Source organism: Mycteria americana, chromosome 12 (genome assembly GCF_035582795.1).
Source record: "Mycteria americana isolate JAX WOST 10 ecotype Jacksonville Zoo and Gardens chromosome 12, USCA_MyAme_1.0, whole genome shotgun sequence".
NCBI lineage: Eukaryota > Metazoa > Chordata > Aves > Ciconiiformes > Ciconiidae > Mycteria > Mycteria americana.
Genome location: NC_134376.1, coordinates 4,791,825 through 4,805,629, shown reverse-complemented (window position 1 = coordinate 4,805,629; position 13,805 = coordinate 4,791,825). Strand labels below are relative to the sequence as shown.

The following is a 13,805-nucleotide window of genomic DNA, read 5'->3' as shown; positions in this document are numbered from 1 at the left end:
ACAACACGGGGGTCCAGGCAGCAAGAGGGGACTGGCTCCAAGAAACGTCCCAGGGCTGGAGCGAGGGCATCGCCAATGACCCAACCGAGTCCGATCGGCTCCGGCTTCATGTCTCCCGCTCGGCCAGGACAGGGCAAGCGTGTGGTGAAGCCGGAGGTGCCCACCTGTACTGCTCCATGTGCCACGGGGGCAAACGCATCCCTCTCCCAGAGCCCAGCGCTGACCTCCACAGCATCTGCAGGGACCAAAACCACCCTGGGAGAAATTCAGCAACGGGCTGCAGACATCTGGGGGTGGAAGAATGAGACCCACAGATGGAGCACAATCCCATAAGCTTCTTTTCCTTAGGAAACCAGGCTCAAAAGCTCAGCCTATGCCCAGCCTCTCCCCCCGGCCCCACATTCAGCCCTTGTTCCTTCCAGAGGCTCCTGCGCTCCCCGCATCCTCCTGAACATCAGCCCACGCCACCTTTTCTGCACTAAAAAAGCGCTGAACCGTGAAGCGAAGGAGTCTCTGCGGCCGGCAAACACCCAACACCATGCACTTCCCTGCCGCCGATAACGGGAGATAAACGCAGAGGCAAATATTATGGCGGTGCGGTTTAATTCCTGATGAATTATGCAAATCTGTATTCAAACTGAAGCACAGCCCTTGGGCTCTTGACAAATTGCCAACCCGGCCCCGATGTCACAAGGCAGGGACAGCCAGCCCTCTGTCAGGTGAAGCACTAGATGGATGCCCTATATATGTATATATACACACACATATGTGTTTGCACATCTCAACTAGGGAGATCAAGGAGCGCCCGCAAGAACGATCCAAGAGCGACTTTTGCATTTCTCCTTCCTCTCAGCTGCGTTTAGCCTGGCCAGGGAAGGCCACCGAGCTTTCATGTCCTCCACAAGATGGAAGCGGCTTGGGTTGACAGCGACGTTCAAAGCAGGAAAGAAGATAAAATTCACCATGGCTGGGGCTGGGAAGGAGGGGAGGCAGAGGGGGGCAGGAGGGGAAAGCTTAAAAACGCTTGTGCCAATATGAATGTGGAAAGGAAGATCTGTCCACAAAATAGTCACAGAGAGGGCTCATCTGATGAAAGCAGGAATTTCCGATCCCACACAAACCCCGAACATCCATTAAAAGCAGCAGAAGAATCGCCGCTTTGTGTCACTAATCTCATTAGGGAGAAAGCCCCGCTGTAGCGCTGGGATTGCAAAGGGAAACCCCAGCACGCTGCGCACGCCCGGTGCCGTGTGCCTGCCCGGCGGAGCGGGGCCGGGGGAAAGCTGTCCTGGGCTTTCACCGGCACCCCGGGAAGGCTCCTGCACCCATCTTTACTCGCCTGCCCAGTTCTTTACTCGCTGGAGTATTATCCGCTTGGCTTGCGTGTGACACGGCATGTGGGATGCCTCCCCACCTAGCAGATCAGGACACAAAACACCAGAATTACACACGCTGTATGGCGATAACACGGGGGCTATTTCATTCACACACCGCTACCGGCACTGTCTGCAAGCAGAAAAGAGCTGAATCCCTTCAAAACCCTTCCTCCCAAGCACGCTGGCCATTTCAGGTTTTTTTTTTTAATTAAAAGCAATTAAACCAAATGTATTAAAAGCATATTCAAGCCACAGGGAATTCTGCTGAGAAGGGATCAGGGGCAGAAAGGGAAGCAGGGGCAATATATCTAACCACCAAACGTAAAAAGGGATCTTTGCTCACAGTAACGCGGCAGGGCAAGATGGATGGCGGCAGAAGCAAGAGCAACCTTTGCAGAAGTTGCCAGGGATACAGATCCAGAGAGACAGGGCCGAGTGCCTTAAAATCTCTGTTATTCCCCTAAAAAGGCACGTTCTCTCCCAAACACACTGTGTTGCTCCTTCCCTTGCTCCGAGCCCACCATGTTCGGCTTGCCTGCCTGCATCCAGCTCCCTCAAAATGGCTCTTTGGCCACTGCTACGCTGGCAATAAAATTTATTCCCAAGGTCATTTCACTCTTTTGCCACTATTTCAAGTCTTGCTGGATTTAAACAAAAACCGGCCTCAGATATACCAAGCCCTCCCTCAACCCCTCCTTTCCGCCCATCACCTCCCTGATTTAGAGATACCAAACTCTCGACTACCTTTCGCTTCCCATAACCGTCAGCTACAACAGCTGGAGAGGAAAACCGGAGCATATTGCGCACCCAACAGCTGATCCTCGCGGCGTGGGGAGAGAGCCCAACTGTCACCGTCACGGTGCTGCCGTACGGCAGGGCTCCTGCCGCGCCGTCCTCCCCAGCCAGCGTGGTCGGGGATGGGTATAAAGGGTTTGTGCGGTTGCCGTCCCTTTGGTGTTCGAGGGCTGGAGAGAAGCGAACGATAAGCAAAGCAAATAAATAGCAGAGAGAGATGGTGTGTTTCCCCAGCCGGTGGGTGCGTCGCGATGCCCACAGACATCCAGCTGTGCCATCCCAGAGTGAAGTCAGCCAGAAACGCGGGGCTGGGAGGAAACATGGGGAGAAGGAAACCCCCAAATCCTCATGGCCAGGGAGAGGCAGCACCCTGCAGGGCGGCCGCACCGGAGCGCTCCCCTCCCAAACTTTGCTTTTTAAAGAGCATCCCCAGCTGGAAAAGCCAGCGAGGGGCTGCGCAGCTGGATGCGGTGCTGCTCCCTCACCCCAGCCCTGCAGGCAGGGAGCTCGGGGCTGCCCTCGGCTCCACACCCCTCTGCTTCCCCAACCCCGCCTGCATTTTCGGGTCGGTTCAGGGCCCACCGTGCTCTCCGTCTCAGCAGCGAGGCAGAACAAAGCGTGCCCTTGTCCTCGGCACCTCGAGCAGGCGATGCTGGATCGCGTTACCTAACCCAGACCAACATCTCCTCGTCCCGGCAAGGCAGCTTTCGTGTCAGCACATGCCAGGCTGGCCCCGATTCCCTGCATCACCTCCCGCCCGAAGCTTTAACTGGATCAGTTTAGTACACGCTGAAAACACATGGAGCCTTGTTTCAACTCGTCAGGCACTAACCCCAGCTAAAGGAGGTGATCCGACACCCTCCCACCGGTCGCAGCCACGGTCGAGCCGCAAGGCGCTCACCTGGAAGGCTGCCGTAACGACGTTAATTCCCCTTAACAATGTTCATTTCCATATTCATCAGAAGATGGTGAAATGACAAGATGGGGGGTTATTTACTATATAATTATAAACTAATTTCAGCTTTACTCTGGGTCATCCTAGGAAGGAGATCCAAAATTTCCCTTACGAAAGCCCTGCTCCGCTAACCACGTCTGCAGCAAGATTAATTCCCGGCAATTTCCATCTCTCCAACAGCTGCTGCGCTGGGAAAGAGCAGGAGCCTGTCCCCGACACTGGGGACCTGCCTGGTGCCCTATGCCATCCCAGGCTAGGATTTATAGCACCGGCACATCCTCCGGATCAAATTTTCACTGGCACACCATCAGTCGGGGCCGGGACCGGTGGTTGTCCAACCCTACCAAGGAGACTCGGTGCTGGGTGGGGGGCAAGGCTTGCTCGGGGTGGGAGAAGGGCTGCTAGAAACCATGCTAATAAAGCACATATTTCCAGTGCCGTGTATCAGAGGCAGGGCCAGGCTCCTGTTCGTTCCGCTGGGGAAGGTACTAGAAACGCTAACACAGCGGAGGATCCCGCAGGACCTTGCTCCAAGCAAGTTTACATCACCACGTTGGCCCTTGGGCTCTCGTCCACAGTCCGAGCCCAGCGTCCCTACCACCAGCTACCGCCACTTGGGTTGGAAACTTCAACAGGGGCCAGAGGACAGGGTGGACAGTCCTTCCCACCCCTCTTGAAGAATGGAGATGCCACCCCCACAACCCACCCGACCATCAGGACACTGGGGAAACCACCAGGACATCAGGGAAAGGAGTCCCCAGCACCCCAGGAGCGCATGGTGGAAGACTCTCAAAAATGCAGAAGCCCCTTTTTCCCCCCCTATTTCATCCCCAGTGCAAAACCAAAGAGACCGCTCCTGCCTCGCTCACAGCCTACGAGTTGGCCGCAGGCCCGAGGGAGGTGCAGGGGCATCGCTTAATGGCCGAGCGCTTCCTCCGCCCCCGGGGATGCCGGGTGTAAACAGGAGAGCAATGGTCCGAGCACAACATCCCTGCCCGGCACAGGCCAGCATCACCTCCCCGAGCCCTACCGGGACAAGCACGCTCGCTGCTCTGCCTGAAAACACATACCAAAAAGCATCTAATTTCACCAGGGCCTCAAGGGAGGAGAAACATCTCCCCAGGCAGGTCTCCGGCCAGTCCGCATTCCTCCCGCGGTTACACGGCGAGCCCCTGCCCCAAGGAGCCCCCCGCGCTCAGCCCCTCGCACCACCCCCTGGGCGGGCAGGGAGGGGGAACCGCGATTTCAAGGGCCATTAAACACCGATGGTATTTTCCTTGCAGCATCAAAACATGACCAAAAAGAGCCGCCTCGAACCACAGCCAAAATCCCGCCGCTGGTCCGGGAGCCCCCTCCTCCCCAGCCCAGCTACGGGAAGGAGCGGGGCACAGCTCGGTGCAGCACCGCATCGGTGCTATCCCGGTGTCTCCTATCAGCAAAACGATTTTAGCGTGGATGCAGTTTAGATGAGCAAATTGTGCTTCTGCTGGCACTGCCGACAGCAAGGCCTCCTCTGCAAAATCTGCCGGCTCAGCAGAAGCACAATTTTGCCATTATAAGGATGGCTACAGTGGGATTTTGCTGGCACAGCAAAGCTATCCTGGGAGGGGAGGGTTATTTTTTTTTTTTTTCCTATGCTCCTACCTGGCCCAGCTGTCTGGAAAACTTCTCCCTGGGCACAGCAGGCCTGGAAGCAGGGATCGTCTCCAATCCGCCTTAAATCCCTGCATTTGAATGCACATGCTAATGTACAAGTATGAAAGCAAGCAAACCAAAATCTCTCCGTCTCTGCCTGACCGCTTTCCTTTCAGCCACCGCTCTTGAGCTGGATTTAACACAAAGCCAGCTCTGCTCGTACAGGTGTGTCCCTTTTCCCAGGGACTGGAAAGTGTTTCTGAAGTATATTTTAATGGAAGAGGCTGGACATCCTTTTATACAAACGTGGATCTCTTCAGGTAGCCCCGCCACACGCATCCCACCCAAAAAAGGATACCTCAGTACATGGCAAAAAGCAGATTTTTATTATTATTATTTTAAACTCAGAGAGTCTTTTTTGCATGTGGATTATATTTGCTCGCAGGCAGCCCTGCTGCCTGGCAGGGACGCGGTCCCAGAGCAGCCCTTCACAATTGGGTCCGAGGGAGCCTTTTCCACCTCCCCCAAAACACCGAAGCTGCCAAGAACAACGCGCCCGCCGTGGGATAGAGCCGAGACCAGGACACTCGCTTGGATCTGAAGACGGTGGGGTAGGGAAGGAGCAAAACTATAAACTCCCCCATATTTTGAGCCACAGGCTGCAGAGCAGAGCGAGCTACTGCTTTAATGGACTCAGCCGCCTGACTCCATCGATTGCAGCCTCTTTTTATGCAAGGTCTTCCCGGCAAGCTCGGCCGCTGCCAGGGATGAAATTCCATTGCAAAGAATCACCTTCCTCCCCCAGCCCTCGGCGGGGCCCATCGGGAGCACCCCGCTGCTCCCCGGCCCCCGTAACCCCCCTGCCCTCCTCGGGGACGGGGACATGGCGATGCCCAAGAGCACCCAGGGCGGGGGACACATGGGATGGCAGCCCGGCAGCCGAGGGCTAGCTCACCTCCCGCCTCGGCCTCCAGCTCACTCCTCCCTCCGTGCGCTTCCAACAAAGGGGCTTCTGTCCCCGTCCCCCCGGCCTGCACAGCAGTGGCCAAAAGGCTACCATGGAATAGAAACCCCCCAGAGAAGAGCCGAGGGTCCGGGGGTCACTGGACACAGCCCAGGCGCCCATATTTTGGCGCTGGGGCAGAGCCCGGACTGCCATAACGAGCAGAGGCGACAAGAAAAATAAGAAGTCGGTGCCGGCGATAACTGGATCCTCAAATATGGCCAATCACACTATTTTTACAGGGGCGTATTTATTTTAGGAGGACGCTGGGACGGATTCAACAGTCTCTTTCTTCAGCCCGGCGGTATTTAAAGATCGGTTTGAACTGGCTCTATTTAAAGGCTTCGCCTCCTGCCCACTTTTCTTAACCCCTTGCATAAGCCTTTGCTTTCCACCCCTCCAAACCCCTCCTAAAAACAAAACAAACCCAAAAAACACAACAACAAAAAAAAACACCACACACCAACATCAACACTGCAAACGCAAACCTACAAAGGGCCCCTCCGTAGCAGGAAGCAATCATCGTTTCAAACTATATTGTTACAGCCATAAAAAAAAATAAAAATCCCTGCCTATCCCACTTCCGTGGTATAATGGAAGTTTCAACTGTTAATTGTACGTATCTTTTTAATGCAGTTTAGCCTGGTTGTGAATTGCCATGCCGTGGCGAAGCCAAGCTCACAGAGCGAGCTTCGCGAGCGATCATTGCGGGAAGCGCACAGGGGAGAGCCGGGCACCACGGAGGTGCAGGCAGGGATGGAGGGGATTTTCAAAACACCTCTCAGAGAAAGGAAAATAAAAATACAAATAATAAGAATGCATTAAAAAAAAAAAATTGGAGGGATCACAAAACCCATTCCCTCTGTGAGGGGCCCCAAATCCGAGGCTCGCTCCCAGCCCGAGAGCTTGTGGCACAGTGGGAAAGCTCACGGACAGCGGCAGGGAGCAACGCTTTGTCGGCTTGGCTCGGCTGGAGCTCGGCACTTGCCTCCCAGGCTGCCTGGATTTCAGGGAAGCACCAGAAAAGGAAACTTTGGGAGGGGAAATAAAAGAATACAACAAAAGGAAAAAAAAAAATCACTCAATTAAAAAAAAAATATCAACAACAACAACAAAAAAAGAAACGACAAGCCGCACTTGGTCTGGCTTGAGATTGTCCAGACGAATTTTTGCAGAGATCACATTCTGCTTTAGCCGGAGTTGGAGGAGGGGGAAAAAAAAAATTACCCGGGACAAAAAAAGGAAGAAAAAAAAAACAAAGACAAAAGGGAAGGAAAAAAAGAAGGTGTTTGCCCATGTGCTTGGCTTCATAGCCGTTCGCTTTACACCTCTCCTCTTAGCACCTGGGAAATTGGCACTGCCACCTAGTCTAAAACTAATAAATCTTTTTCCCTCGATTCGGGCTGCTTCCTTCACTGCAGATGTTGGCAATCAGGTTTGCAAATTTCAAAGTCATTCATCCCGGGCGGCTGGGAGAAAAGCAGGTTTATTATTGCAAAACCTGTCACCCTCCCAACGCCTAAAGTAAACTCCGAGTCACCTCTCCACGCCCAGGGGAAAAAAGGGGGAAAAAAAAATAGAGCCAGAGAGGGAAATCAAACGGTCAGAAATTCCTCGCGTCCTCCCAGGGCAAGCTCGGCAGCAGCCCCGCAAAAGAGCGGGCAGGAGTGCGGGCAGGAGGGTGCAGGCAGCGGCTGCCGGATCCCGCGTTATCCCACCCTACGGATCGCTGGGAAAGGGAGCTCGGAAAGGGGGGAAAAATAAAAATCCCTCAAAAAAAAAAAACCCTAATTTAAGGAAGTAAATAAAAAGCTGACTGGGGGAAAAAAAAAAAATAAACCCCGTAGATTTCAATGTCTGCTTTTTTTTTTTTTTAATGGAGAGGCAGCCATGGGGCTCCCCCAGCATGGAGCACGTCGGGAAGGGGAAAAAAATATAAGGAGGGAGCAGCCCCTGCATGGAAGTTTTGTTTACAGGTTTAAAAAATAATAATTAGTAAGGGAAAAAAAACAAAAAACACCAAAACCCGCGCTGCCGGCAGCGCTGCCCGGAGGTGGCAGGGACCGCGGCTGGGCTCGGGCTGCACCCAGCTCCGGCGCGGAGGGAAACCACCAAAACTGCCCCGTTTTGCCCCTTTTCCCAGCCCGAGGGTGTTTTCTTGCCTGGCCGTGAAGCACCCAGCCGGGCAGCGCAGCCCCTTCCCCTCCGCACCCCGATCTGCCTCTCTCCCAGCTTTCCCGAAAATCGGATTTCTTCCCCGGATTTATTCCACAAAACACCCGCGGCCGCTGCGGCGGGGGATTTTCCTCGGTGCCAACAAAACCGCGCGCTGGGGGTGATTTTTTTCCCCCATTCCCCTATTTTTTCCCCTATTCTCCTATTTTTTTTCCCCCCATTCTTTTTTCTCCAAATCAAAGCCAGGCGAAGCAGAAAACCCTTGGGGAAAACATGCGAAAAAGCTGCAAGCATACATATATAGATAGATATATAAAATTATTAAATTTTTTGCGCTCAAAGCCCCGCCGGCTGCCGGCCCCGGGGGTCCGCAGTATCCGCCGCTGCCCGCGCAGGCGGAGGGGAGGGAAGGCGGAGGGGCTGCCCGGGGTCCGCGGAGCCTTACCCGGGTGGGAGTGGAGGCTGATGCCCGATGCGAGGAACTTGCCGGGCTGGAGGGCGGCGGGGAGCCCGGCGGCCATGGGACCGGCGGCGGGAGCCAGGCGGCCGGTGGCTCCCAGGCGGTGGCTCTCCATGGCCAGCCCGGAGAGCAGCGGAGGGGGGCCGTGCACCGAGCGGGGGGGCCCGAAATCTCGGCCATCCATCATCCACTCGCCGGCTTCAAGGAGTCTCCCGGATCGCTGTCGGTGCCCGCCACCGCCTTCCCCCCCCCCGCCCCCCACCCCCCCTCCTCCTCCTCCTCCTCCCCAAAAAAATCAGATGGTTTTCAAAAATAAGGCGTCCAAGCGTCCCATGGCGCGGTGCAGGGAGCCAGCCCCGGCGCGGCGGTCTCGGCGCTGCCTGCAAGAGAGAAGAGGGGTGCGGTGAGCCAACCTGCCCCGACCCCTCCTGCTCCCAGCCACCCCCCGTAAATACCCCCCAAAAACCCACCCTCACCTTCCCGACCCGGGGGAAGGGGGGGAATAATCCAAGGAAAACTTGTGGCAAAGGGCGGGAAAAAAAATTAAAAGTATTTAACAATAATTTTTTAAAAAGAGCGTTGAATTTGTCACCCCCAAAGCCAAAGCCGGCCCGGGAGCGCCCCGCCGCAGCGCCCGCAGCCCGGCTCCTGCGGGACTGACCCGGCGGGGACGGGCGGCGGGGAAGCGGCGTTGTCTTTCTCCTCGGAGCGCAGGAAAACACACACACAAAAAAAACCCACCCAAACAAATAAAAACCCTCAATTTTCCTTTTTTTTTTTCCTCCTTTTTTTTCTTTTTTCCGTGGGGCTGCTGTACCCCGCCGAAAGCCGCCCCGGGAGCGGGGAAAGGGCTCCGGCGGCACCGCTCCCTCAGCCCCGTTTCTCGCCTCTTTTCCCTCATTCCCAGGGCTCCAAACCGCCGCCTGGGTTTTGGGGTTTTTTTCCTCCCGTTTTTCCCAACGCCGCTCCCGCTCGGGAAAACAAAACACGTTATTACTATTTCCCGACAGAATGAAACAAAAAAATATACAGATATATAAAAAATATATATATAGTTGTACTTGCAACCTGATGAAACGATCCCCCCCGCCCGTCGGGTTTTGCACCGGGATAGCGAGAAATAATAAACACTGCGGGGAATAAAGTGGGCTTTTCTTCCCCCCCCCCCCCCCCCCGAGCTCCCGGAGCCCCGGGAGCCGCCGCTCCGCTCCGCCCCGGCCCCGCCGCCCTTCCCGGCTCCTCGCCGGCCGCTGCCAGCGCGGGGGAGGGGGGTGCTGCCGGGCCAAGAAATGATCAACAAAAAAAGAAGGTGGAAAAATGCGAAATAATAAGAAAAATCCCACCGCCTTGGTTTTGGGTTTTTTTTTAATTTATTCGGGTGAAATTTAGAAATTTAATTAAATTAAATCCTGCCTGCGTGGCTGAGCGGGGCGAGTCTCAGCCCGGGGCTGCGGGAGCGGCCGGATCCCGGCTTGTAACTACTAAAAACAGAGGAAAAAAATGGCTAAAAAGGGGCAAAAAGCACCCCGGGATGGGGCGGGGGGGCCGGAGCGAGGCGAGGGGGGACGCGACGCCCCCGCCCCGGCCGGGCCGCCCCGGGGGAGGGGGCCGGGTCCTACCTCGGCGCGGTCAGGCCGCCTGGTCGCGGGGCATGGCGGCGGTGCGGGGCTGGGGCGGAGGGTGCCGGCTCGCCGCCCTGCCCGCCGCCCGGCTCCGCTCCGCTCCGCTCCTCAGGGGCAGCGCGGGAGCGACGCGGCGGCCGCGCCATGGAGCGGCGGGGCCCCGCCGAGCTGCAGCATCGCCTCCACCCCCCTGGCCGGCCCCGCGCGCGGCTCGGCGGCGCTTAAAAAAAAGGAGGAAAAAAAAAAATTTAAAAAAAAAAAATTAAAAAAAAAAAAGGGGGAGCGCGAGCGCGGGGCGGGAGGGAGGGAAAAAAACGGGGCGGGGGGGGGGAACGGCGGCGCCGGGGCCATGAAACACGCATTGTTCTCCGCGCGGCCGGGGCGGGCCCGCTGCCCGCCTGCGCCGCCCCATTGGTCCATCGGCCTGCCACTCACCGGCGGGTAAACAGGCGGCGGTTTCCAGGCTCCCCGCTCCCCCCGCCCCTCGCGGTGAGGCGCTCCCGCCGCCGTTTCCAGGCCCCCCCCTCGCTCTCCCGCTCGGAGCAGGCGGCGGTTGGCGGCCGCGGCGCCGCGATCCGCTCGGGGGAAGCTGCCTCGGGTCCCCCCCGCTCTGGGGAAGCTGCCGGGGGGGTCCGCCCCACGACCCCCCTATTCTTTATTATCTGTGGGGTTTGAAGCCTTCTCCCCGCCCGTCCCCCCGGCAGGCCCAGGCTGAGGGACGTGAGCCCCCCCCCGCCCCGGGAAGGGCTGAGGGGGAAGTGCCGGCGGGCCCTCTCCCACGGCCCCGCCGCGGACAAAGCGGCCTTTCAGGGAGAGGGGGAGAGGCTGGGGGAGGGTCTCCTTCCCTCCCTGCGGGCCCTGCCCCCCCCCCCCCCCCCAAAATGTAAAACTAGGGTGAAAAGGGAGGCCGCGGGGCGGGGGAGGAGACACCCCCCTCCTCCGATTTAACCAAAACTCTGTTTTTTCCAGCTGGGCGCGAGAAACGGGCGGGAGAAGCCGCGCTGCCCGCGGGGGGGGGGCACGGCCCCGCTCCAGCCCTGCCCGCCCGGCCTCGGGTTCTTCCCCGCCGTCCAGCCCAACTTTTACTTTTCTTTCTTGTTTTGTTTTGGTTTGTTTTTTTTAATTTTTCCCTTTTGCGCCCAGCCCTGAGCAGCACCGAGCGCCCCCGGGGGGGACACGCACGGGAGGGACACCCCATCGCTGCCAACGGCCCCCCCCCAGAGCCTCCCAATCCACTGCCCTGCTTCTTTATTTAATTTTTTAAAATCAGCTTTTATAACGAAGGGGGGGAGGGGAATCTAATTTAATCCCGGTATAAATAAAATAATAATAAACACCCCCCCCCCTCCCCGGGCAGGAGAGTTTCGAGGCGCCCGCGGCCGCCGGGGCAGCGGCCAGAAAACGGCAGAAGCAGCCCCAAAAACGGAGGCCGGAGCGGCCCCCCGGGACCCCCCCGCGACACCTCCCACCCCCCCCACACCCCCCCCGGCACTTTCCTGCTTATTTTTAATCGTTTGAAGAAAATCAGCGCCGCGTTCCTCGAAAAGCTCTCACGCTCCGAAAGGCGCTGTGTTTAACGCGAAAAAAAAAATAGATATATAATAATAGGTGGTTTTATTTATATCTAAGAGCAAAACCCGGCTGCGTCAGAGGCGAGGGCTCAAACCCCCGTGCTTCCAGGGGGAGGGCTTTTTTTCCTGTCTCCTTTAGTAAACCAAAAAGGGGGGAATGGGGGGGGGGGAGATATTAATGGCTTAATCGCTTTTATGTGGCTTTAAAAGCATATTTTATAAATGTTTAATGCCTTCACGCCCGGACCTCCCCGCCGCTCTCCCCGGGACGGGGGGTTGGCATGCCATAAATCAGGAAAATGCTAATAAAAACCCCGGCTCGGGCGTGGCGGGGGGGGGCCGGGCCCCCTCCATCCCCGGGCTACCCCCCCCCCCGCGGCTCCGGCCCTTCCTCCTCCTTCTCCTCCTCCTCCTCCTCCTCCCCCGGCCGGGAGCCATCTTGTAGCAGCAGCTCCGGGCTGGGGCAGCGCTGCTGCAAAGCACCGAGCCGCCCCTCTCCTCCAAAAAAATGCCCCCCCATATCTCTATCTACACATTTTTATTATTATTATTATTATTTTTTTCCCTGCGACGGGCGGTGCTGCGGCTGCCCTGGGGGCGGGCACCATTTTCCCACCATTTTCCACATTAACGCCCCCCCCCTTCTCCCCCGGTTATGTCCCCGAACAGGGAACACCCCCCCCGCTGCCCCCCGGGGGGACCGGGCTGGGGCCGCGAAGGCCCCGGGGCAGTTTGGGGCTGGCGGCCGCTCTCACGTTTTCCCCGCAAAGCTTTACCGCAAACACCGCTTTCTCCAGTAACACCGATCTTTTTTATTGAAAAGTATTGGGGGGGGGTTCCCGCGAGCAGCCGCTGGCTCCGCACCGCGCTGCCCCGGGCTCCCGGCAGGTTCCCACGCTGCCGCCCGCCCCCGGGCCGCCCCCCGCCCCGGGGAGGGGGCACCCCCCGCCCGCCCGGCGCGCCCGGGTCCTCGCCCTCCGTCTCTCCCCTTCTGTTCCTTTAGTTTTCTTTATTTTCCCTCTTTTCCTCTTTTTTCCTCTTTTTCTCCCATTTTTCCTTTTTTAAATTTTTTCTTTATTTTTTCTTTATTTTTTCTTTATTTTTTCTTTATTTTTTCTTTATTTTTTCTTTATTTTTTATTTTTTCTTTATTTTTTCTTTTTCCTTTTTTCTTTATTTCTTTTTTTTTCTTTTTCCTTTTTCCTTTTTTCTTTTTTTCTTTTTTCTTTTTTTTCTTTTTTTCCCCCTTTTTCCCCATTTTTTTCCCTCTCCCTCACCACAGTCGAACACGAAATTCTCTCTCTGGGCCAGCCCCTCTTCCCCCCGTCCCCGCGGAGGCAGAGGGGAGCGGGCAGGAGCCAGCGGAGCGGTGCGGAGCTCACAGCCCCCAGCCCCACACCGGGCATTGCCCCCCCCGGGGATACAGGTAGGACGAGGGGGGGGGGCTGCGAAGGGGTGGGACCTGTCTGGAGATGTGATACCCCCCCCAGTGCATCTTCCCCCCATTTTGGGGGGCTGCCAAGGTTTGGGGGGGGGGACTCACCCGTTCATTGCAAACCCGGCGCTCGACTTTGCAGTTGTGGGCTGGGAGCAGGCCTCGCTGGAACCCCATCCCATCCCAGGCCATCTGCTGGGACCCCCCCACCTCTCCCCCCCGCCCCCCCCCAGTAAACCCCCCGTGACCTCCATCCACACGTATATAGAAAGGCTCGGCAGCCCCGGCAGTGGGGTGCTGTGCATCCCTTTCGCCCAGCGTTTTTAACGTGCTTACTACACGTTTTCAGGGTGGTTTTGGAGCTATATTTAAAGCGTGCAGTCAGTGGCTGGATTTAGAAAACCAGGCATAAATCACATTAAAACACGGACGGCGACGATCCCAACGCGGCAGCAAAGCTTTGCCCTGATTTCATCATCCCCCCCCTCCCATCTTAAAAGCAGAACGAAGTCCGACAGCGGGGTCCCGTCCCTCCCAAATAAAACCTTGTGGGGGCAGAGGTGGGATTTGAAGGCAAGGGGGTCCCTGCTGGGATTTATTCCAATGAATCCTGGGGGATTTATTCGGGGGGGGGGGGGGCTGGTTAATTCAAAAGCCCGGGGTCCCTCCCCACCCCAGCCCCCTTGCCTGCAAGGAAAGTGCTGCTGTCCATGGGGAGGGGGGTCCCGATGAGGAGATCCCTGGGAAACAGCTTGGGAACCGAGCGAAGAATTCCTGAT

At 57.0% G+C, this 13,805-nt stretch overlaps 1 protein-coding gene across 3 annotated transcripts in view; it reads right to left on the bottom strand.

The window, feature by feature from the left end:
* The window catches only part of TNRC18 (trinucleotide repeat containing 18), a 57,836-nt gene extending 49,178 nt beyond the window's left edge, over positions 1-8,658 (bottom strand). For all 3 annotated transcript variants that reach the window (XM_075514815.1, XM_075514817.1, XM_075514816.1), the window contains exon 1: positions 8,385-8,658. In XM_075514815.1, coding sequence (XP_075370930.1) covers positions 8,385-8,586 — 202 coding nt within the window. In that variant the 5' untranslated portion in view covers positions 8,587-8,658. The remainder of the gene's footprint in view (positions 1-8,384) is intronic.
* Positions 8,659-13,805: the final 5,147 nt, after the last annotated feature.